This window comes from Trichechus manatus, unplaced genomic scaffold (assembly GCF_000243295.1).
Source record: "Trichechus manatus latirostris isolate Lorelei unplaced genomic scaffold, TriManLat1.0 scaffold00024, whole genome shotgun sequence".
Lineage (NCBI taxonomy): Eukaryota > Metazoa > Chordata > Mammalia > Sirenia > Trichechidae > Trichechus > Trichechus manatus.
This window is the reverse complement of record NW_004443960.1, coordinates 3,478,495-3,503,311: the sequence shown is the minus strand read 5'-3', so window position 1 is coordinate 3,503,311 and position 24,817 is coordinate 3,478,495. Positions and strand designations below refer to the sequence as shown.

The window sequence follows — 24,817 nt, the reverse complement described above, 5'->3', positions numbered from 1 at the left end:
CAGGGCTCCCAGAGTGGCGTACTGTGAGCGTTCTTTTTTTTTTTTTTTTTTTAATTTTATTGGGCTTTAGGTGAAAGTTTGCAGTGCAAAATAGTTTCTCATTCAAAAATTTATACACAAATTGTTTTATGACATTGGTTGCAATCCCCCTGAGGTGTCAGCACTCTCCCCCTTTCCCTTTCCACCCCAGGTTCCCTGTGTCCATTAGTCCAGTTTTACTGTCCCTTCCTGCCTTCTCGTCTTTGCTTTTGGGCAGGTGTTGCCAGTTCGGTCTTGTAGACCTGATTGAACTCAGAAACCTGTTCCTCACATGTGTTATGGTTTTATAAGCCTGTCTAAGCTTTGGTTGAAAGGTAGACTTTGAGATGGACTTCAGTTCTGAGTTAGGGTGTCTGGGGACCATAGTCGTGGGGGTTCTGCGAGCATTATTTCTAATAGGAAGTGAGAATGTGTGATTTTTTTAAATTAATTATTTTTGGAGACAAAATGAAGAACTGTGTTGAGGAGACCTCACTGTTGTTGAAGGTGTACCGCAGGAGAGCCACCACAAGTACTGCTTACTTAAAGTTGTTCCCAAGAGCAACGTGGTGACTCGTTTTGCCCAGGTGTCACAGAATGTGGCCTGGAGGCTGTGGACGAGGCCCCGGCAGCTGCTGACCCGTGTCTCCGCACAGAAGGAGAGGGTCGTGGGGTTGTCCTTGTGTCCTGGGGACAGGTGACGCTGGCCGTGTTGGGGTGGCAGGCCGTAGGTGTGGGCTTCCCAGGGCTGGCGGCGCATCCGGTTGTCATCCTCTGTCAGCGTCTCCCAGGGCGGGCCCCGGACCACCGGCAGCAGTGCCTGCGGCTCCTGGGCCAGCAGCCCTCCTGACGCAGACTCTCGGTGGGCGGGGGAGGAATTGCGTAGCCGCTGCTGGTTGTGAAACTTCAGTGTGTTTCTTTCCCAGTTTTCCCATTTTTGCCACCTAATTCCCTTGAAAGCAGTTCAGGCTAATTCCCAGGTAGGTGGACTTGTGGTCCTTCCTCCTACTCTGGAGTCTGCAGTTTTAGACGGGCTTCTCCGGTGATTGTGATGTTGAAAATGTTTGCCAGGGAGCCCCTGCCCGCGGAAACAGCCGTGCACCCCTCAGTCGGCCATCCCGCAGCGGAGCGGGCGTGCTTGATTTGTCTTGTGTCCAGGACATCACAGGCTGCGCTGACCCCGGGTTTGTCTTACCCGCCCGCGCTCTGGCCGTCACGCCATCGCAGCCTGAGCTGACGGAGCCCGGATGGGCTCGGTGAACCCAGCGTCCCTCTCTGTCATGTCTGAACGGCTCTCTCAATGGGCTTCGTCTCCTTCCTACGACAGTCACACGCTGGCTCCTCTTCCTTCACAAGAGGAATTTAAAAGTGGCTGTCAGTCTCCCGTTCCCTGTGTATCAGGACTGAGGAGGGCGCTTACACAGTGCTTGTGGGAGCGACAAGTGAATAGTCCGTGTGGAGTCTTGGCCACGATGGCGGTGTCTGTGTGCAGTCACTCCCTGATTAGTGATTGTGTCTCAGTGACTGAATTGGGAAACATGAGAAAGGTTTGGAAGTAAACGTTGCTCCATAGTTATTGTAATATAAGTGCTTGTGTTTTTTGAGAGTTTGCATGTGTTACCTGCATCTTACTGCCTCCACCTCTATCTTGAAGAACTCCCAGAAAAGGTTTGTGAGGCCTTAGAGGAATAACCTCTAGTCTTAAATTTCTCAATAGTATCTATGTAAATTCTTTCATTGTTTAAATTCATCCCTTATTTTTAGTCAGTGGTTATCAACTGGGAAACACAGTGTAAGCACAGTGTGTGATGTGACATGGTGCGGATGACATATTTACCAGGCGTTTCTGAGATGGGAAACGAGCTCTGTGTTCACCTGCTGGTACTTGGTGGCGCAGTGTGTTCACACGCAGGGGAAGATCACGGTCCAACTGTGACTCCCCCGCCACACAGCCCCCTAGTACTTAAGGTCCACATGTAGCGAGCTGGTGCGCGTTCCAGAAATACACATCACGTGTGGTTAAGGGTTTTTGGTAAAGACCTCTCTGTTGCCTTCCAGCCATCAGTCTTGCACAACGGTTCTTGTTACCCACCTTCTCCAGGGCTGGGGAGCACGCCTGTCAATTTGATGCGTTAAAAATGACGTCTAACTAGTTGGATTTGCATATCTTTGATTACTAGGAAGAATTAAAGTATTTATGTCTGTAGAAATGCACTTGTTTGTTTTAGGTCTGTAGTGCCTGCCCTTCCTTGGTGGTTGTTCTGTAAGATTCTAATAGAACATTTCATAAATCAGGAGGCAGCCTTGCGTGGGGGCAGTGCCGCTGAGGGGCTCAGGGTGGGCTGTATCCTGGGCCCCCTGCCTTCCTTCTGGGGGAGGGCGTAGTCAGGAGGTTGTTCCCCCCGCAGAGAGGGCCGGGTGAGCACTGAAGGAGCTTCTGCTCCTTGACACTGGCCTGCCTGGCACGGAGGGTTTGAGAAGGCAAGGTCGGTCGGGGGGATGCAGCAGGGGAAGAAGCAAGGCTGCTGTGTCGTGTGCATGTCCAGAGCGTGTTTTCTTGGTTGGTTTGCCTTTCGGCTTGTCCTCAGTGGCGTTAGTCCTAGACTGATGGCACTTTTTATGCCCTCAGACCCCTCACACTGTCCCTTTACGACTGTGCCCTTCTCTGCATCAGCATCACTGGGGGACTTGTTTCTCTTAAATATTTCATTTTATTCCCGTAGTGGACGCACACGCATGTTCATTTTAGAAAATTTGGGAAAAGTATACAGTTAAAAATGAACAAGCATCCCCGACGGAACTTCTAAAAATATAAATGCCCTGGATTCTACCCCAGACTTCTGAATCGTGTCCTTCGGGCGGGAGGGATGGGGAGTCTGTGTTTTCAAAAGGTTATTGGTGATTGGACCACTGCTTCTTGTTTTCGACTAAGCCTTTACCACTTCTGCGTTACAAAAATACTCATCTTAATTTTACTGTAGTACTGTCACAGTTTTATTTTTTATGTTTACTTCCTCATCATTTTCTACTGATTATTCTGATCTCACTTTTCCATAAATTTCCCCGAAGTGAAATATTTTTAGTTATAAAATAGCATTCAAAGAATACACAATTACATAAAGTAAAAAGTGAAAGACATCCGCAGCACACATAATCCCACCCCTGCCCAGAGAGCACCACTGTCTAGTCTTACAGAGATTTTTCTAAGAACATGTACAAACATAAAAGGATGTACCTTATTATTATTTGTCCTCAAATAACAACGATCCGTTGTATCAGATCTCACGATTTTTGTGGGTTGAGAATTGGGGTGGGGCTCGACTGGGCCATTCTGCTCCTTGTGGCTTTGACCGCAGCCATGGCAAAGGCCAGACACAGGGACAGAAGCTGTGTCTTCTGGTCCATTTCGCCGTTGACTCAGCTTCACTCACCTGCCGGGTTGCTTTTGAGACATACGCAAACAACGCGTAGAGCTCATTAAACCACTCCTTTGCCTCCATCCACAGGTAGACGAATCCTAGGCCAAGTTTCACATGTACTGATAGTCTCCAACCACACTGTTTCTACACGCTGAGGTTTCATCATATGCTTAGGTGTAGTTCAGTGATCCTCTAAAAAAATCCCAATGAGCAACAGTGGGTTAATTTTGGTAACTTACAGCTAACCTGCTTGTAATTTAATTGTAAGGTTCTTACCTAATTTTTATGTGGTTTATTTTTGTGTCTGTACTGTTTCTGTATTTTAAGAGACAGAGGGAGGCCAGCTGGCCTGGTCCTTCAGCAAGTCAGTGTGGTAGGAAATTGGGGGCGGGGGTGGCACACAGGGGCAGTAGACGGGGAAACAGAAAATGACAGATGAATGTAGAGTGTGGTCCTTGATCGAGTTCTGATTGAGCGGACCGACTATAGAAGACAGCTTCTGGACAACAGGGGAACTTTTGATATGGAACTGGGTATCAACTAATATTGAACAAATTTTTGATTTTGTGAGATGTAATCATAGTGAACTTTCCTGTATGTTTGAAATTTTCATAAGTACAAAAATAACTTTTCTTAGATTTTTCCATATCTCTACTCCTACTGATTTCTGGCTGGACCTTCTGAATCCATGGGTATGAGCTGATCTAGGAGATTTTAGCATCATCCCTGAATGCCGGCGGAGACTACCAAAAACAACCTGTGAAAATGGGAAGTGCCACAGCCTTGCTGGACAGTAATTTGACAACATTTGTATCAGGAGCTTTAAGGATGGTCCTGTCTCTTGACTCACTATTTCCACGTCTCAGAATCCAGCCACCAAAAATAAGAGCAGAGATTTACCTATAAGGTTATTTTGTTTACTGAAACTTTATGTAAAAATTCAGTAACAACAACAACAACAACAGAATGGGAACAGTTTACCCATCAGTGGGAGATTGGTTAAGTGGATGTATAGCCCTACAGTGAAATGCCACACATGAACTAAAAATCCGACTGCATGAGACAGCTTAGTGGTATGGGACGGTGGTGTGGGTGGCACCCAGCGAAACATGTTTGGATGCAAGACTACCTAGACTGTGGCTCATACATGTGCGTGTACGTGGGAAAAAAGACGAAGAAAAACACGTCAATACTTCACTCTAACAGTGGCCTCCTAGCCGTTGGGGCTCCAGGTGGTGGTAATTATTTCCTTAATCGTTCTGTTGCCTTCTAGATTTTCTACAGTGTGCGTATATTGCTTTTATAACCAGAACAAATAAACATGAGGAAAGGAAGCTTGTTTCCTCCCCGATGTCAGTACTCACTGCCGTCAGGCTGCCCCAGGCCTTGCTGAGGCTTCCAGCGGTCGTGCTCCTGAGTGGGGCCCCCCGCCTCTCTGTGCACGTGTTTTCCGAGTTCACGAACAGATAAAGTCAAACAGAAAACTACAACTTTTTAAAAACGAGCTCTGATTCTTTAAGATATGCTTTCAGAGTTTTTTTCCACCTCCTAATTACAAACATATAGTTTTGATTCTTAATTTTAAAAAAACAGAGTGGTGGTGTACTTTTAGGGCAGGTAGTAAGTGTTGTGGAATCAAGCTGAGAGTCTTAGGGTATCGTATTTTTGGAAGGTTGGAAATCCCTAAATTATGGATTATTTTGTTGCATGTTAGGACCATTACATGTCTCTTGGTTCGTTAGTCTCTGTCGTAAGTTCTCCTGAAGAACGCCGGTAGTTTAAAGAATAAGAAGACGCCATAGGTCACCTCTTCCCTTTCCTTTTTTTCTTTTCAGTTAAGAGATGTGCTTGGTATGGCTTGTTCTTTTGGACCGATGAAAGCACATTAAACTATTTCTGTACTTTTAGCAGCTTGCCAAAAACTTTTTGGAAAAATTATTGTTAAACATTTAAGTGGAAAGTTTAATGGCAGGAAAAGCATTCATAAAACAAAACCAGAGAAAGCATTAATAATAGTGCTGGTTGGTAGTATTAAGGAAAAGTGTACTTTTAGGAGAAGTAATCAACACTGTAAAATCAGGCTGTGCATATTGTCGTTCTGGCCACGTGATTGTGAAATCTGAAGGATGGTTCCGATTCCTTTCGCTGCATGGGGTGTTTGCAGCGTGCTACAGTCGGTCAGGCCAGGGCAGTCTTTTTAATTAGGCCAGACCATATGAAAATTGCCAGCATGTGGTCATTTGGGAACTTCACAGACAGTGGTTTCGATGGTTCTGCCTGGTACTCTGCACAGCTTTTCCTGCAATGGTGTATTTATAGCGTGAGTTGGGTTTTGATTACTGCAGTCAAGAGTAAGTGTCATTTTCTTGCTCCGGTGATAATCTGTGCGAGTAAACCTTAATCAGCCTTGCGTCTGAGTTGCGTTTATCCTGTGCTTCCTGATCTTCCTCAGAGTTGTCGATGGATTAGTGAGAAGTACACCAAGTCTCTTCTCTGTGGCGGGTTTATGGCGTGACGATATTATCCGTCAGCTTTAACCACTGGTTTAAAGACGATTGACAAACAGGAACCGGACCCCTGTGAGCCTATTTACATATTTTGACTTTTTGTTTTGTTTCTTTTCTTTCAGTCTCAGATGCAGACGTCAGTGGGGATCGTCCCAACACAAGCTATGGCGACGGGCCCCACTGCCGACCCGGAGAAGCGCAAACTGATACAGCAGCAGCTGGTCCTCCTGCTCCACGCCCACAAATGTCAGCGGCGAGAGCAGGCCAACGGCGAGGTCCGGCCCTGCTCGCTGCCCCACTGTCGGACCATGAAGAACGTTCTGAATCACATGACGCATTGCCAGGCCGGGAAAGCCTGTCAAGGTAGGTGCCGTTTGGAGTCCCGGTGGCAGAAGGTTAGGGTGGAATGTGTCTTCATCGTTCTTAAGCAGCTCTCCTGTCAGTAAGGGAGCAGCAGCCTGCACGCTGCCTTGCTGTCTGGAGCAGCCTAGAATGTGTTGCTCTCGGGTCCCCACGCACTGACCCCTCACACGCCACAGGCCACAGGAACGCTCGCCTGCTGAGGGAAGAGGTAGTTGGGTTTATCGTGTTCTGTGCACTTAGACTGGATGAGGCTGTGCCCGGTGTTCCTTCTTTTTCTTCTTCTTCCCTCTGTCATGGAAGGCGTCTGTCGCTTCTTGAACACTGCCTTCACTGCAAGCATCTAGGGCATGGTTTTCTTTCAAGCCACGTAGGGTATATGCACACTCATGCACACGCCCCTCCCGGAATCAGAGCATCTGTCTTGCAGCTGTTTCCTATATCCTGACCACCGGGACCCCCTCCCCTACCCCTCTCCCTTTTGCTCTTGAGGCTCATCAAGAGGACAGCAAAGTTGTCCTGCTGGCTGTCCGTCAGCTCGGCGGTGGCCGGGAGCCGTGCGTCATCCTGTCGCCTCCTTCGTCCCCTCTCTTCCAGCAGACACCTCATCTCTGCGGGAGGGATGTTTCTGACCCAGAGCTGCCTTCCCTTTAGTCCTCGTCCTCTTTCCTTCTTTTCTTACTCGCTCTCACAAGCCTTGGGGAATTCTATCTTCCCTCTCTCCCTCTGTGACATTCGTGAGTCCCCAGGGTAGCCCAATCATGATGGAGAAGCAAAGGGGGCAAAGCTAGACTGTGAGAAAGAAAGCACAACGCCGTGTATCGACATGAAGACAAAGATGAGAATAACCAGGTTCATTACCCTCTGAAGTCCTTTACACGGTGCCTGGGAGCCCTTCAGAGTCTCCAGACTTCTCATTTGCTTCTCTGTCTGTAGTTCTTCCACTACAGTGTCTAGATGGTTTTTGTCTTTAAACGTAATTTCAGATGTTACCTTAAATAGTGACGTTACAGAACTGTTATTTGTTCTGTCTTTGGCTGCAGTTGCTCTGTATTTCAGGTTCAGTAGTTTTTGTCCGTGGGCTGAACCGTAACCACCCGTCGTCATAACATTGCTTCTGTGGGGAGTTTCGGTTCGGAATTCTCCACAGGTGCCTTACAAACATTTTGGAAAACAGTCTGTTTGTAAGTTGAGGCCTGCTGTACTGTGTTATGGTTACACTTGTTACCATTTTCTTATGGACTCTGGCATTATAATTTAGGTGTAATGGAAAGTGTGACGATTTGGATAGAAAAATAACATCTCGTTGTTTTTCTGGTCATAGTTGCCCATTGTGCATCTTCACGACAAATCATCTCTCATTGGAAGAACTGCACACGACATGACTGTCCTGTTTGCCTCCCTTTGAAAAATGCCAGTGACAAGCGAAACCAACAACGTAAGTGAGCATTGGGGGTGGAGTAGTCTGGAGATGAGCAAACGAGCCGTTTCTAAGGAGATTGCAGAGGAGCAGGTAGGAGGCAGGGCAGAGCTCACTCGCCACCAGGTGTAGTGCCCAGCAATGGTTCGCAAGGTAGCGGCATACAGGACACGGGGTCAAGCCGAGGCGAGTGGCCATGGACGTAAATGACCTGGTAGTTGTGGAATTCTCTTCACTGCCTCTCCACTTCCCTGCCCCCCACTGCCATACACTTGAATTCAGTAGCAGTGGAGCAGTAAAGAGGAGGAAAGCCACTTTGACTAATCCAAGAGCCAAGGTAAAGGTTCTCCACGTCGTTTCTTTATGAATACTTAGTATCTGAGGACTGGAACACGGGGTCACTGTCGTTGGTGTTAGTGGCCATTGAGTCAGACCCTGACGCGGGGCAACCCCACGCACAACAGAACAGAACACTGCCCAGGCCAGCGCCATCCCCATGATCGGTTGCAGGTTGGGTGTTGTGATCTCTAGCATTTTCACTGGCTGATTTTTGGGTCACTGTAGTGGCAGGGATTTTATGGGGGAGAACACAGGGACTCTTTCTTTTGGAACTGGAAACCCCTTATCCTAAAGTAAGATTTGAAGGCGTTCTAGGAAAGCCCGGCAGACTGGGTCGGTCTCAGATCCCACAGGTGGACTTCTGGGAAGTTTTCCCTGCTATGCAGTGATGTGCTTCCCAGCCCTATTTGTGTGACTGGCAGTTTATGCAGCTTCGGGTTGGGAGTCTCTGCCCCAGGACTGGCCACATCCTCATCACTCTCATCCTTGTGCCGTCTTTCAAGTCAGCTGTGTAGCCCCAGAGCCCTTTCAATCGGGAGGCCTGAGCGGTGGCTCCAGGACCACCTGCCCTTTGTAGGCATCAGAGCTGAGCATGAAGCAGTGGGAAGGGTGAACATCGCTTCCAGTTACGCTTTCTTCCCGTGGCGTCAGAGACGAAGCTCTGCTCTTGGTGTGCCCCGCGGTTGGCCCGCTTAGAAGGTGCTCTTGATCTGTCTACCTCTCGCCAGGACTGGGCCCACGCGGCTCTTCCAGCACAGCCCAGTCTTCTCATTCGTGCCATCCCTCCACCCTGCCCTGTTTGCGTTTTAAATGTTCATCACCTTCATTCTTGATCATCTTCCTCAAGACCCCACTGCCACTGGGAGAAAACATGCTGCTTGTCTTTCTGGTTGTTTCTGTGGCGCGGTGACACGGGAAAAGGCTGAGAAGCACACTGTTCCTCGGGGCCCCGTGGAGTGGCGTGCCACGACAGTTTGTGAGACCTCGCCGTGTGCAGGCGTGCCTCACTGAAAGCAGAGTTCCGGGGGTGGGCCCTGTGACCTCCCTGCCCTCCAAAACAGTCATAATTTCTTTTAAAAGTCAGCTTCCTAAATCAGTTAAATTGTTTTTTTTTTAATGCACACACAATTTTCCAGGACATCTCTTACATAAAGTGAAGTTCTAGGAGCCTGGGACTTCTAGAACCAGACATTTGGGACAGTTGTTCTAGTGGAATACAGTTTGTTTTTCCTCCAAGTTAGTGTAAAACTTTTTTTTAGAACTAGTATATTGTGATGGTTACGATCTCTTGTTAGAACACATCTCAGTAATACGCTTCTTAAGTGCTTAGCTGCTCATCAGACAGTTTGGGGTCGTATAGTAGGAATTTCATGGATGAATACTGCTGAACAGCAAGGAGCAAAGACTTCACTCTTAACTTTTAGTTTGGGGGTGTGACTTTTCTGGGATCTTTTGTTTAATATGTACTGCCATGGTGATCGTAAGCTTGGATTTCTTTCATTTTTTAAGAAACACTTAGGTGGTTTCAGTTTTAAAAAGGGAGAGAAACTTCCATGTGCGTGTGGTTCTGAGGGTGTTCGGTTGTTGTTTCTAGCATCTCTGACTGCCTGAACGGCGTGAAAGTTGACCTGGTGCGTGCTCTCTCAAGTAAGCCACAGTTTACGTATTAGTCATAGTGTGAGGTGTGACCAGGGCAATTTTATAATGTAGAGTTACAGAGAGAGAAGATTTAGGTCTTTGTTCAGGAGTTTGGTAGTCTCTTACGAAAGACAGGAAAGCACTGCCTTTGAACGCTGGAAATGCTCCTCAAGTTGGGTGTCACTTGGCATGTTCTCTTTTGGCTCTAGCGCTGAGCTTTGTGAGAAGAGTTACGCGCTGCGAAGAGTGAGGAGGTCTCGGTGATGTCCGTTCTGTCCGTTCTGTTGTTGTTTCTCCTCGCCTAAAAGGAGTTGTGCTGATGAGGTGCTAACCCTGGGCCCCAGGGCAGGACATGTGGCTCCTCCCTGCAGGAGCCTAAGGTCAGGTGCCGGAGACAGAGTACACACATTAAAGACGGCAGGGTGACGGTGGCATGCAGAGGGGTGGGTAGAGGCCAGTCAACTGTCGGCCGTCCTGGACAACTATTGCACAGGGAAGAGGGCTTGATGGAACCCGCTGTAGATAAAATGACAATGGAAGAACATTCTAGACAGCAAGGACAGTGTCAGTGCAACTCATGGCCTGTGAGGGGATGGATCTAACCAGACTCACATGTTTGTGTGCAGGGGAGATGTTCAGAGGGTGCACAAGGACCCCTGGGGACAGTCTGCTGAGACCCACCTGTGCCTGCACCTGCACCGTGGAGAGCGTGCCCAGGTGCCCTGCGTGGCTGTGCTTTCTGGGGGCATTCCGCACGGATGCTGATGCATCCCACTGTCCGGCAGCTTTAATTGATGTCTCTATTGAGAGGACCTACCAGGAGTCACCGTGGGCTAACCTGGTGTTCTTTGAAGTAAAACCCAGACCCTGGGGTTCCCTTTTTGGCCATTGTGGAGATTTTGTTTGATTTTGTGTTTTTTTTCCTAGAGATCCTATAAATCACCAGTCTTAAGCTACCCACCCCTGTGGCAGTGCTCTGTGTTTATTGAATAATTGGGACTCCTCAGGTGTACATTGAGTGGGTCAGCCCTGGCATCTGGTTCCAGTGGGTTCCACTGCCCACAGCAGCACAGGGACAGTGCGGGTGCATTACTGGGTCTCCTGTTTGAGCTCAGCCTGCCTCACTGGGGAAGTTGTTGCTCCTCAAAGCAGAGTCCTCAGACCAGCTTTCTGGGCAGTTCCACGTTGCCGATTAGAACCCTAGAAACTTGGGCCCCCCCCCACCCCCGCCAGCCTCCTGAACTAGGATTTGCGTTCTTACTAGCTCCCAGGTGATTAGGATGGACGTTGAACGGTTCAAGGTGCTTTGAAGAGTGGTGTCTGTGCAGGAACTGTCGTGAAGGTGTGAGGCTACCTGGCCGTGATTTCCAGCTCAGAATCCCACGAGGAGGTCAAAGTGTGGGCTGCAGTGTCCACCCCAGCCCAGCACCGCCCGCAGCCCTGCCTTGCCCCCCATAGCTGCCGAGTCCATTCCGATTCACTGCCGCCCCATGTGGGCAGACTAGAACTGTTCCGTAGGGTTTTCGGGGCTGTGATCTTTCAGGCGCAGATCTCCAGGCCTGTGTTCCCATGGCCTCTGGGCGGGTTTGAACCGCCAGCCTTCTGGCTAGTGGTGAAGCACTCTGCCGTTCGCACAGCCTCAGCCGCGTCCGCAGCCACGCGCGTGCCCCGTCAGCAGTGTTCGAAGCCTGCAGTCCTCCAGCCCGCCGCTGGAACATCTCCGTGGGCTGGGCGTTCACGGCCTACCTGGCGCCCTGTTCTCGTCTTAGGCACCTCTGATTGGTTGAAATGCCTTCATGATACTGAGCCCAAATCCTCCTCCTTAAGACTTCTTCCACCCAGAGAGTAGCCTCTTTGGGTGCCCGGTAAGTGTGTGCTGAACAGGCTCTTTGTTCAAGAGCTCTTCTCAGGCCTCCAGAGACCTCTTCGTGATCTGTGGTGGGGCAGGCAGGGGTCGGGGGCGCTGGGGCATAGTGGCTGTAAGGAGGGAGCCGGGGGGCTGCGTTTGCTGCCTTTTAAGGCCAGACAGTTATTAGTGATGGATCTCGTCAGAAGAGCTTTTCCCTTGCTCTTCTGGGTAATATAATATTGCCCCCTCCTCAGTCTCTTGGCTTCTGAAGAAAGCGTTCTGTTGGAGGGCTTGTGTGTTCTTGATTGGTAGTTTCTGTGATGGGAGTCCTGCGCCTTGGACTTGGCGTCGTAGGTGCTATGGGAGGAAGTGTATCCTGGTGCACACGGGCTGCTGGGGACATTCTAGTGCTGCTCTTTCTGTGGAAGTCTGAGCAGTGACTGGATGGTAGCTGCTTCGTCTGCTCAGCGATGTCTCTCCTCTCCACCCTCCCCGCTTACAGAGCTGTCAATTTTATTGTGTCAGTTTTTCACTGAATTTCCCAACTGAACCCACTTTATTGAGAATGACTGGGGACTAAAGTTTTCTGGTTAATTGAACGTTGCAAGCTAGCAGAATGTTCCTTACGTGGAAACTGTCAGGAGAGCAGTCTTCATGCGGGATGCGGGGCACCACCTGTCGCCGTCAGTAGTGACAGGTGAGTCCTGGAAGCGCCCACTCTGAAACTTGGCCTTTTCTTTCCTAGGGGCTGGGCTCCTGGTGGGGCAGAGGAGTTGTTGCGGGGCGCTCGCAGCTATGCTGATAGCAGAAATAGCAGCTCACCAGGAGACCCAGGCCTGGTGTATTAGAGAGACCGTGGCATTACAGCCTAAGGGTTGATTGTGTGTGAGAGGTGACCGTAGGCGCTAAGAAAGGAAAGAAGATGTGAGAACAGTGAAGACAACAAGAGGTTTTGACATGTAGGAGGGAAGCGTCAGTACTGTGGGAAACTGACTTACGTAGATGGCCTCATTCTCACTGATGCCAGATAAGTGAAGCTTTGCTGTACTTAACACAGCTTTTATTTAAGTCTGAAGGCACGCAGTTTTGCAGAGCTGGGAGGGAGGGCCTTGTGGCTTTCAGTCATCATGTGGATACTGCCAGGACCCTCATGGACACCCATGAGCTCTGTGACGGAGTTGGGAGCAGGCGCTGTGGCTCAACAGAAGTGGTCTCCCGCTGATCCTGCCCTGTGGGGACGCATGGGGAAAGTGGGATGAGCGAGATGTCCTCTGAGCCAGGGTCCAGAGCTGCAGTTTTACATTCGTTAGGTGACTCTTAGATGGATTTGTTCTCTCCCAGCAGACCCTAAACGCTCTGTGAGAGCAGAGTCTTTTTTTGCTCACCACCATACTCCAGAACTAGCGGAGTAGTATGTACTCAGTTAATGCGGTAAAAGAAAGAACGAATGAGTGGGTGAATGCTTGAGGTGTACCTGCCTGTAGAGAACCAGAGACCCAGGAGATGCTGTGGAAATTCAGAGAAAGAGCACCGTCAGCTGAGAGCCCAGGAGAGCTGTCGCCGAGGGGTGTCGTCATCCTGAGCTGGCAGAAGAGTTCCTGGTGGCTTCTCCCTGGTAGCCCCCCCGTCAGTCAGTGGACCCTCCAAAGCAGACACCCAGGTCCCTTTCCCGTAACTGGTGTGTCATCCGGCAGCAGCGTTTGGACTCCAAGGGAGGCCATGTTTAAATGGCAGCCCTTTTTTGTTTGTGTGTTTGTGATTTGTTTTCCTTGCTTCTGAATTTTTAGAAACGTCAGGTTCTAAATGCTTACGAGTCTTCTGATAGGTATATATTTTCTTTAAAATAAACAAATATAGAAAGCTTTTAAATGTTTACGTTTAGAAAATGAATGCTTTTAACAGAAACACAAGATACACTAACCGTGTCGGCAGCTTCTGGCAGTGGCCTTAGGCTTGGAAATGGTATTCGCTCTAAGGTGGGCAGTTTGGGGAGTGCAGATAAAAGTGGACCGTGGTAGGAAGAAGTCCTTACTAAAGCACAGCGCAGTCACGCGCCGTAACGTCCATTCAGGCAACGTCCAACTACATATACGTCTGTGGTCCCAGTAGTAACCTACTTAACCTATGTATTACCTTGTAAGATGCATTGGGTAAAGTACAGTATTGTGTATGTACAGTATCCTGGCTGTTTAGTCAATATAGGTACACTACGGTACCTCACATAACTTCGCTAAGTCCCCAAATCACGTACACAGACGAGCCACGGTAAAGCCAATTCACAGTTTGAGGTGCATGCAGTGTTTGCAGTAACAGACGGGTGCTACTTCGTGATGCATCAGAACACTGTTTTTATTATTGCCGTGTTATTATAGTAAAAATGTTTTAGTGTGTCTGAAAGTGTTTCTTTAATGTTTTTTATGCATAGACAGGTATATACTATATATTAAGACAGACGTTTGACTGACGTTAGATATGAACTGTACCTAACTGTTCCAACTTACATACAAATTCGACATAAAGACAGACTTAGGAACAGAACGGAACGGAACTCGTTCGAAATCCGGGGATTGCCTGTACATAATATGGTATTCGCACAACGTCCAAATCGCGTCCTGTTCATGGAGTGTATCATGGATGTTAAGCAACGCATGACTAATTACATCTTTCCCTAGAAAAAGAAGGCCACAAAGATTCCTTTTTTCCTTTAATTTCTTCTCTATAATTGGTTGCTATGTGTATCAAATGTAATCTAGGACTGTTCTTTCGTACAGTCCACAAGAGTGATAAAAACAAATTATCCCACAGTTTTTACTTCATCATTCTATTACAAAATTTAGCATGCCACTGTCAGGAGTGGGATAGGTACATCTTTAAAGTTTAACTACTTTTAAGGGTATTGTACATGACTTACTTCAAATACGCATTTGTCATGAAATGTATCTTGGGAATTGCTTTTCATTTATAATAATGAGGTGCTTGGGGTATGTAATTGTGTCTAATGAGCATTAATGGGTTTGAGATTGAAATATCCTTATTAGAAAAGTTAATAGTATGGAATGTGTAATTACCAAGAAAATGTTTTAAACACACTTTGGTTTAATTAAGTTGCTCTGATCAAAGTATTTGAGTAGCTTATGTTATGGTTGCGCTGACGGTTGAATGTGAGAGTGTTCCTGTTACACATGATGGTGTGGGTTTGAAAGAAAGGCTTTGTGATGGTGCTTTATGTATCAAAGACACACATTCTATATCAAGTTTATAAACTGTTATTTATAACATGACACTAAAGTTTGGGGAAGTTGGAAAGAAAGGAATTCTTCGGAGTAAAAATAAATAGTGTGCTATATAATAATGCTCCCCAGATGACAACAGTGGATGGCTGGGTGGGTGGCTGGGTGATGGGTGGAATGACCAAGGATATACACGTTTGGGGTCATCTCTCAGTTAACTCTGAAGTTCTCGAGATCAGAGTTTTTTCTTTCATCTACTGGGGCAGCCAGAGGGAACACCCTCATGTCCAGCTGCAGGCCTGGACAGTGGCCACCAGTGACGCCTGCATGAGGCAGAACCGGCTCCCGAATCTCAGAGGTACTGAGGTTGCACTTAGACAAGTGAAAATCCATGCAGAATCGCCAGGCCTCAGTCATCCATTAATTTCAGCCAGACCAGTCAATCAATTAAGTATACCGTCTCTTGAACAGTTCACGTAACCAGAGAGCCCAGCGTGGCGCCCTCCTGTTTAGGAAGCCTGTAGGGAGTGTTTGTTGTTAATGCCGTCATTATACACATAGGTTTCAAGGAGATGCAGTTTTATTGTTTGGAAGATCACTTCTTAGACTTACAAATAAGTAACAGAAGTGACCAACTTGGGTCTCACCTCTGCTCCTCCTGTTAATCCGTCTGTCCCTGTGCAAGTGAGCAGTGAAGGACCCAGACAGAGAGGCAGTGTGAGGGGTGTCCTTAATTCACACAGAGGGGGCTGCAGCCCCAAATAGTTTAAAAAAAAAAACAACAAACCTTTCCATTGTCACACATTTGCCACTCTCCTGGGACTGCTTCCTCAGGAGTCTGTAGACGCTGATACGTGTTAGTTTTTACTCGGGGGTCTCTGTGCTTTCTGAGATGGAAGCTTGACTTCCGCTGTCGCCAGGAGAATGCGTGAGAAGGGCAGGGCTCTTCTTTCCCCGGGAACGGCCTTCCTTCTCGGCAGCTTCTGTCGTGGTGGCCTTGTTGGAACGCTTCCGACAGTCTTTTGGTGACACTACATTTGCTCCTCAATGGTTTTTAACTGATTTGTGGGCTTCTCCCTTTTACTTACCTTTTTGTTTGTCTGTCTGTTTGTTTTTGTAGCCATCCTGGGGTCTCCAGCTAGTGGAATTCAAAATACAATTGGTTCTGTTGGCGCAGGCCAGCAGAATGCCACTTCTTTGAGTAACCCAAACCCCATAGACCCCAGCTCCATGCAACGAGCATACGCTGCACTTGGACTGCCCTACATGAACCAGCCCCAGACGCAGCTGCAGCCTCAGGTTCCCGGCCAGCAACCAGCACAGCCTCAAACTCACCAGCAGATGAGGACGATCAACCCCCTGGGTAGGTGAAGGAGACCACTCACATGAACCTCCTTGGTCCAAATGTGGCAAGCAGAATGACAGCTCGGGCTGGAACCCAAGGCTGTTTTCAGTTTTTTGTACTTTAAAGTCAAAATTATTTGGGTATATATTATGGTGGTATGGAGCCCTGGTGGCCCAGTGGTTAAACATTCAGCTGCTAACCAGATCCACCAACCGCTCCTTGGAAGCCCTATGGGGGCAGTTCTACTCTGTCCTTCCTGTAGGGTCACTACGAGTCGGAATCGATTCAGTGGCCATGGGTTTGGGTTTTTATGCTGGTATGGTGTCTTTTAAGTGGCCACGATTAAAACCTTCCAGGAGAAAGCTAGCGTCTGATGCAAGGAAGACATCACATGCTTCTGAAAAGAATCACGTTTGTGGATGAACCAGCATTTCTCTTGCCTGCCTGCTGCACTGCCTGTGGTGGACAGCGTGCTGGGCGTTTCCTGGGGCTCCGTATGCAGAGGCTCAGGCGAGGCCTCTGCTGGGCCCTGGCCCTGACACTCAGTGGGTGGGGGCGGTGCAGGTGGGTCTGCTGACTGCCGGTGTGTTGTGGTCGTGGTCTTCCCCACAACCGGAAGTGACCGCCTGGATTTGGGTGGCTTAACAGGACTCAGAAAATGCCTCCTGTCTCAGGTGTCCGGATGTACTGGTGTTTTCTCTTGTCATCCCAGCCCGTTATCTGCCAGTCTGGGCCGTTTGCTCACAAGTCTCCACAGTTTTTCCATCTCTGCATATTGCTTCTTTAATATTTTTCTTTAAATTGCACAGTCCTTTTAAACTTAGACATAAGCTAAGCAGCAATGTCTATGAAGTCACGGTTCTGTTCTTCTCCTAACAAATGTTAGAATAAGTATTGTACACTGAGAAATGGTCAGTTATGATCGTCTCATGTGCTCCTTTTTGGGAAGCACTCTGATAAGGAATATCTAATTTATACTAACCCAGAGACTGGGCTGGAGTCCTGAGACCTGAGTTATGGCCTAACGTCACCCTTTATTGGTGATGTAATTTGGGACAAGACCACTAACCTCTCTAGTCTCAACTTTTTCTTACTTTAAAGTGAAGTCTGTGGACAAATTGACCTAAGTTTTTTTCCCTGTTCTTAGCTTCTATAATTTTATTTTCTGATAATGTTCACAAGGGCGTGTGGCAGATCCGCTCAGTTGTTTAGAGTATGCTAATAACGGATCCACGTTCCCAGTGTGAAGCTGCAAATGGGTTGTTTCTGAATTTTTCTACAGCCGTAGAGTACACATTTGCTAGCAGCCCACCTTCATAGAAGTGCCTTATTCTGATTCCAGGGTCTAGTGGGAAGGAGCCCCCAACTGAATCTGTGCCTGTCCCCGGGGCCGGACCCGTGGCTCCCAGAGCCCCAGTGCGTCAGAGCCAGTTGTTTGTGTGGTGGTGGTGTCTGTCTGCTGTCCAAACTTCGAAGCATGTATTATAATTTAAGAGCTGATTGAGTTCTCTTCCTTCTTGTTTTAAAGGAGCTAACCCCATGAACATTCCAGCAGGAGGAATAACAACAGATCAGCAGCCACCAAACTTGATTTCAGAGTCAGCTCTTCCAACTTCCCTCGGGGCCACAAAGTAAGACCCCCATTTCCACTTGCTTGTCTAGAGGTGATGGTCAGACGTGCAAGTGGGAATTCACAAGGTTTTGTGATTCTTCCTAAACGTGTGGCAGAGAAAATAGTTCAAGCAGGGTGGTGGGTGGAAAAATTTTTTTTTTTTTTAATTATAAATGTAGAGCAGATAATAGATTAAACATAGTTTAAATTGTGTTATATGTGTGTCACTGGGCTGTCCTAACTTAAACTTTTTAACAGTCGTGTGATTAAAGAAAAACCTTACTTAAGGAACCGTATTCGAGTCATTTCAGTGGGTGGATGAAGTCTCTGTTTTTGCCTTAGCCCGCTGATGAATGACGGCTCCAACTCTGGAAACATTGGAACCCTCAGCACCATACCCACAGCAGCACCGCCTTCCAGCACTGGCGTTCGGAAAGGCTGGCACGAACACGTCACTCAGGACCTGCGTAGCCACTTGGTGCATAAACTGTACGTACCCGTGACTCGGCGTGCTGTGAACGTTCTGTGGGTAAAGGCGACGTGGCAGATTCTTAGTCTCATGGACGCCTAATTTCATTCCTAAGTCATCCACTGGGCCTGGGGGGATAGCACCTCGTCTGCTGAAGAGGGTTACCTGCTTGTTTTAGAGGCCACAGCCACCACCGACAGCCTGGGCAGGCCAAGGGCTCCCAGGCCCCACGTCCCTGGGGTGGAGGGTGAGCGTCTGTGGCTCTCTGCACTGCAGACCATCATGGCTGCAGCCAAGTCACAGAGGCAAGGATCCCCAGTGTGGCCACGCCGCCTGTTCTTGGAGCTCTGGGATGCGTGAGAGGGGTTGGGGTTAGGGCGAACACTTTGCCTTATTTTGTGACTCAGGATTATCACTGTGGAGAACCCTATGATCTGGGAGTTTGGGGCTGGTAAGGACGGGTGGCTTGGCAGTACCGCCATCCAGCAAGTGGCTTTCTTGAGCCATTTAACTTGTAGGTGAAGTTAGCCACGTAGGTTCCCATGGTATTGTTTTCCTTCCTTAGTTTAGCAACGGACTCAAACATCCCAACAGTCAGGAAGATGGCGCAGGACGGGACAACATTTCGTTCTGTTATGCGTAGGGTTGCCATGAGTCAAGACCCGACTCAGTGGCAACTAACAACAACAACAAAGTGTTAATCAAATTATTTTTCGTGATAGTTTAAAAATTGGGAATTTGAAATCATACCATTCTTGAGACTGACCCAGCACTTATTTGTTAGCAGTAAAACGTTGATGTGTTTGGCCTGCAGATAGGTTGACAGGTCAATACTGTTTCCAGGGAGTGGCTTCATTTGTGTGCACGCGAGGCACGTGTATCCACTAGGCAAGCGCGATCGGGACTCCACAGCGCGTTGCCACCCTAGGTAGACAAGCCGCCGTTTGTTCGCTTTCCATGCCATATGTGAAACAGCAAGATGCTGATCTTGTAGTTACTGTTTGACTGCTGTGAAAGAAGGTTGATGAAGTGTGTTATTCTTTCAGTGTCCAAGCCATCTTTCCAACCCCTGATCCGGCAGCACTGAAGGATCGCCGCATGGAGAACCTGGTAGCCTACGCTAAGAAAGTGGAGGGGGACATGTATGAGTCTGCGAACAGCCGGGTAGGTTGCCAGATGACGTTCCAGCCTCTACAGCATGAACATGTTTAGCTGACATAGCTGCGTCTGTCTGATTGGTGCCTGGGAATGGGGAAACGCCTCGCCTTGAGGAGACTGACCAGGGAGACTTCCCAGCAGGAGACAGGAGAAACTGTAAATGCAGACACATGGTGGTGAATGAGGTGTATAGAATTGCATTATGTCTGTGGGGTAGACTCTGGGATAACGGCTGTGCTCTGCGGATGTCCTAGGAGAGCTTCAGTTGTGGAATGAAATACAATATGCTTTGAGTACCTACTGTCTGATAAAGTCCTATAAAGTCACTGGGAATTCAGCAAGAATTTGGGCCTTTGGTTTATTAGTTACAAGTGTGAATGTTTACCTTTGCCAGTGTATGTAATTTTAAAAGTTCATTAGTTAGAACATAGGAAACGTTGTTTTATTCAGTCTTCACTGTTTAATACTGAATGTTTATTGCTTTTTAGGATGAATACTACCATTTATTGGCAGAGAAAATCTACAAGATACAAAAAGAACTAGAAGAAAAGCGGAGATCACGTTTACATAAGCAAGGCATCTTGGGTAACCAGCCACCCCTACCAGCCCCAGGGACTCAGACCCCCGGGATTCCGCCAGGACAGCCCGTGCGACCTCCAAGTAAGGGCCTCATGCCTCCGACCAACCCTCGTCAGTTTGCTTGTTTTTCCTTCTGTGTTTTGGGTGTATCACCAAGAATACAGAATTCAAATCTCAGGAAGCCCCTCCTTTGGAACTGTATGCTCTAAGCTGTTTGTGTCATAAGGCAGTGAGCTGTGTTTTGACTGTATTTGAATGTTTCCCTTGTCGGGGGGGAGGCCCTCTAAATCGTCCACCATCGTCAGAAAACACCATGCTTTTGGACCTGTTGACTGTGTTTTCCCTTTCTGTTTGAAGTCCTCAGAGTCCCTTATTCCTCAGTGACAGATTATTTTAAGTAACCAGTTTTCTTCCTGCCGTTGCAGATGGACCCATGCCCCTGCCAGTGAACCGCATGCAGGTTTCGCAAGGTAGTTTACTTCATTGGGAATCGAGCTTTGGTGTTTTCTCTTCCCCTTTCTATTTCTTCGTAACTCTTTTATCCCCTTCTCATTTGTGTTTTATTCCTTTCTATTCACTTTTGCTGAATTCTGTTCCACGGGCAGCAGGAATCTGTTGCATTTGGAGTTTTGGAGATCACACAAGGAAGGTCTCCAAAGAGATCAGAAGGACTTAGCGCCTTTTTTTTTAAGTGGGCAGGAGGACATCACTCTGAGGAAGACGCACCAAAAAAAAAAAAAAAAAATACCGGCGAAGCTAGGACACAGCAAGCAAACAAAAAAAAAAAAAAAAATACCTGCATTCTTGGTTGGGGGAGGCAGTGTTTCTGAATGTGTGAAAAGGGGCTCAGGTGGGCAGGTCTGGGCCGGAGGTGCAGTGGTGCTCAGGGCCGCCGTGAGCACAGGTGTCCAAGCCCAGCCGGGTGTCTGCTTGTAGACGGAGACTCCGCGTTGGCTTCGGGTGGTGGGCACTGGTCCAAACAACCGCTCCAGGTTCCTTCTCCTGTTGAGGTTCTAGGGTTTTTGCTTGGTTAAAGCAGCCGTTTTTGTTGTGGAAGTTCGGGAAGGCCACGTTTGAAAGCTTTTACAGCTCCCGACAGATTGAGACTTGAGCAGCAGGATGTTTTTACAGTTGTGAGACAAGGTGTGATCCAGAAGATTCTAGGGAAAGAGGCCTTGCTGCTGTGGAGAGGGCAGCCTGAGAGGGGAAGAGGCCATGGAGAAACTGTGGTAGCTTTTTGCGTACTGAAAAAGACGTGGTAGATAGTATCACGGAGGACACTTCTCAGGGACTGGTTTTCATGGACCAGAGATGAGGGGTGGGACAGGAAGTGAGTGAGTGAGCCGTAGGCAAGTGCTGAAGAGGCTGCTGGGGATGACCCGGCCTTCGGGCTCCACAGGAAGGTACTGCTGGTGTGGACGTGCTGAGGTGGCCGTCTGGCTGACCGCTGAGAGACGGGTAACAACTAACCACTCGTGAACCTCTCTTGCTGGTGCGGTCTGTGTGGTGTGGGTTTTCTTACGGTGTGATTTTTAGTACATCTTTTTCTCTTACTTAGTTAATAAAGTCCTCAAGGACAGAGGGAAACTTTTGTATGACAGGCTCCCTGGAAAGCCCTCCTGGGCCTGTGCTGACGCTGTGTTTGAGGTGACGTGGCAGGTGGTGCCACGGGAGCCAGGTTGGTTGACACCCTCACAGCCGCACCCGTGGTAAGACGGCATCTCCCAGAAATTCTCTCAGGGATTCTGGAAAGCACCCAGTGTCCGTCCTTCCTACATCACTCAGACGGGCACTTACCTGTACTTAGAGTTTATAGAGTATCGTGGGACATCAGAAGGATCTGGACACTGGTCTGGAGACTCTCACCGGCAGGTGGAGCCCCCTTCACTGTGGATGGGGACGCTCCTGAGCAGGGGAGGATAGGCCGTGGACGGGAGACCTCTCCAGTCTGCAGAGGAGGCTGAGGTTGAGAACTGCTGACTCTGGGGTGCTTTCTACATGCTCAAGATGCTTGGGAAGTTAAAACAGTGATTTGAGTCTTAAATATCCCAGCTTCTAGCAATGAACATAAAAACGTAAAGCCTGGGGTGATCAGAACAGGCTTCCTGCAGTAGGCGCTGGAGCATTGTCAGATGATCAGGTTACCTTGATGTCAGTAACGGCTCAGCTCAGCAGCGGACAGTTGGGGCACTGTCCTGACGGGGCGGCCTGCGCTCCTCCTTGGCCTTTCCTTTCTCATTTTCCTTCAGAGTCGGTGCACTGCCTTGCCCGGCAGCTCGGCCTCGGCCTCTTCCATCTGCGTTTATCTGACCTTCCACCCTCCTCTGTTCTTTCTTCCCCACCACCCTCACCACCACATCACTACCGTTTTTCTGGCACTGACTGTTTTGAGGAAGCTTGGGAAGTGTATGGTACCTTTCTAGGTATGCAGAAGCCTGTTACTGAGCCGGCTCTTCTGATAATCGGGCAGTCTCGCCTGCGATGTTACGTGTTGCCTGTGTTCCATCTTACTTTACCTCGGCTTTCTTGGCGAGCTGTCATTCTGTTTTGCTGTGGGTACTCCTCCCAGTGAACCACTGTGGGTCCTTTTTTACAGGGATGAATTCGTTTAACCCAATGTCCTTGGGAAATGTGCAGTTGCCACAAGCCGCCATGGGACCACGGGCAGCCTCCCCCATGAACCACTCTGTCCAGATGAACAGCATGGGCTCGGTTCCAGGGGTAAGCGCTTCGGCTTCCCTCGGTTGTGCCTGAGAAATCCTGGGCTTTAATAAAGAGAATTCTGTACGCAGTGGAATTTATGTATTGTCTGACAGCCATACAATAGTTGCTCCCTTGAATTTGGGTTATGCTTTATTTCTCTAATTTTTTTATCGTCTTCATTACTGAAGTGAGAATTATTTGGCCATTGTTTATTTTTGTGAGAATCACACCTTCCTAGGGTTTGAGCCTGGCGAGAAGATGGGGGTCTGAGGCTGCAGGAGGCAGTCCCAGTTATATGTCCAGGAAGGAATCGTCAGCATCTGTTGACACCTAGAGCTGACTCTCCTCTGCTGCTTCCTAAACACTTTAGAGAAGTAATAAACCTGCGTTTTGAACTCTGTTCATGGGCAGTTTTGAAGCTGGCTCCCCGGGGAGAGTGCACCAGAAAGCATGTGGAATTCTTCGGGATTGGCGGCTCTCTCCCCGCCTGGGAAGGGGAGGGTTGAACAGTGCATCTGGGATCCGCATGGGTGGGCCTGGCCTTTGCTCTTCTGAACGGCAGCCCTTGAGCATGCTTGCTGTCTTTCAGATGGCCATCTCGCCTTCCCGAATGCCCCAGCCCCCGAGCATGATGGGCGCGCATGCCAACAACATGATGGCCCAGGCCCCCGCGCAGAGCCAGTTCCTGCCACAGAACCAGTTCCCGTCGTCCAGCGGGGCGATGAGTGTGAACAGCGTGGGCCTGGGGCAGCCGGCCGCCCAGACGGGAGTGTCCCAGGTACCATCCTCGCGGGTGGACGCGCACGGAGCCCCCTCCCTGCTGACACGAGCAGATCTTGTTTCATGGGAGCTAGAATTCCACAACAGGCATTTCCTTTTCATGGGCCAGCATCTCGCTCCTTCCCCGTTTTTCCCTGCGGTTTTTAACTGGTTTGGAGATCCTCTCCTCATTTCTAGGTGAACGGCACGTAAAAGTGGAGTGAATTACCATCTCCTTGGTTTTGTTTTGATTTTGGAGATTTTAGTTGTGTTGTTGTTTTTTGTTGGTATGTGTTAAATTCTAACCTTCACATGTGATCCTGGGGGACGCTGGGACTGAGGGGGCAGGGAGGGTGTTCCCTCCTGGTGATTTGCTGGTGCATGGGTGTGGCTGTGTTCCCAGAGCAGGCAGCCCGCCGCATTTGGCCCACGGGCCATTGTTTGCCGACCCCCAGTCTCGGACAGTGCTTCAGAGCCACCTGCAGAGCTTCGAGCAGGCGCCGGTCAGGCCTTCGGACTGAGGTTCCGTGCATCTGGGTGGGTCTCAGGTGGTCACTCTTTGAAAAAGATCCCAAGTAATTCTGTAGTGTGTCCCCGTTGAGAACTGCTTCACTGAAGCATTTTGGTGTCTCAATAACTTTTTTTTTTTTTTAACAAAAGGAGAAGTATCTTTTTTGGTGGCCTAATTGTGGATCTGTGTTACAAAGCATGTGGCTAATAAGCTGATGTGTGTGTGTGTTTAAGCTAGAGGGCTTGGTGGTTGTATAATGAAAGTATGGGAAACGCCTGTAGTGATAACTGTTGGGAAGTGCACGCTGTTATGAGCGTGCACCTCAGTGAAGTTTCACAAATGCAGTGTTCCTGTGAAACCTTACCAGGACACCATGATCAGATTTTCATACATGTGATTTCTTCGGATCGATTGTCACGTTTTCAGAGGGGGAGATGATGTTAACTGCTCTCCTCTCTTCTCTTCCCGACAGGTGCCTGGGGCTGCTCTTCCCAACCCTCTGAACATGCTGGGCCCGCAGGCCGGCCAGCTGCCTTGTCCACCAGTAACACAGTCAGCTTTGCACCAGACGCCCCCTCCTTCCTCCACGGCCGCTGGCATGCCGTCTCTGCAGCATCCGACACCGCCTGGGATGACCCCTCCCCAGCCGGCGGCCCCCACGCAGCCATCAACTCCTGTGTCGTCTTCAGGGCAGACCCCCACCCCCACCGCTGGCTCAGTGCCCAGTGCCACCCAGACCCAGAGCACCCCGACAGTCCAGGCTGCAGCCCCAGCCCAGGTGACCCCACAGCCTCCTACCCCTGTGCAGCCCCCGTCGGTACCCACCCCGCAGTCATCTCAGCAGCAGCCGACGTCTGTGCACGCCCAGCCTCCAGGCACGCCGGTGAGTGCTACCCCCGTC

General features: G+C 49.0%; 1 protein-coding gene across 1 annotated transcript in view; it reads left to right on the top strand.

The window, feature by feature from the left end:
* CREBBP (CREB binding protein) overlaps positions 1 to 24,817 on the top strand; it is a 139,036-nt gene that overhangs the window by 75,536 nt on the left and 38,683 nt on the right. The window contains exons 4-14 of the mRNA XM_004373206.3: positions 6,067 to 6,307; positions 7,629 to 7,742; positions 15,901 to 16,143; positions 17,654 to 17,756; positions 18,080 to 18,226; positions 19,253 to 19,370; positions 19,853 to 20,024; positions 20,369 to 20,413; positions 22,540 to 22,664; positions 23,236 to 23,425; positions 24,384 to 24,799. Of these exons, the coding sequence (XP_004373263.1) occupies positions 6,067 to 6,307; positions 7,629 to 7,742; positions 15,901 to 16,143; positions 17,654 to 17,756; positions 18,080 to 18,226; positions 19,253 to 19,370; positions 19,853 to 20,024; positions 20,369 to 20,413; positions 22,540 to 22,664; positions 23,236 to 23,425; positions 24,384 to 24,799 (1,914 nt within the window). The remainder of the gene's footprint in view (positions 1 to 6,066; positions 6,308 to 7,628; positions 7,743 to 15,900; positions 16,144 to 17,653; positions 17,757 to 18,079; positions 18,227 to 19,252; positions 19,371 to 19,852; positions 20,025 to 20,368; positions 20,414 to 22,539; positions 22,665 to 23,235; positions 23,426 to 24,383; positions 24,800 to 24,817) is intronic.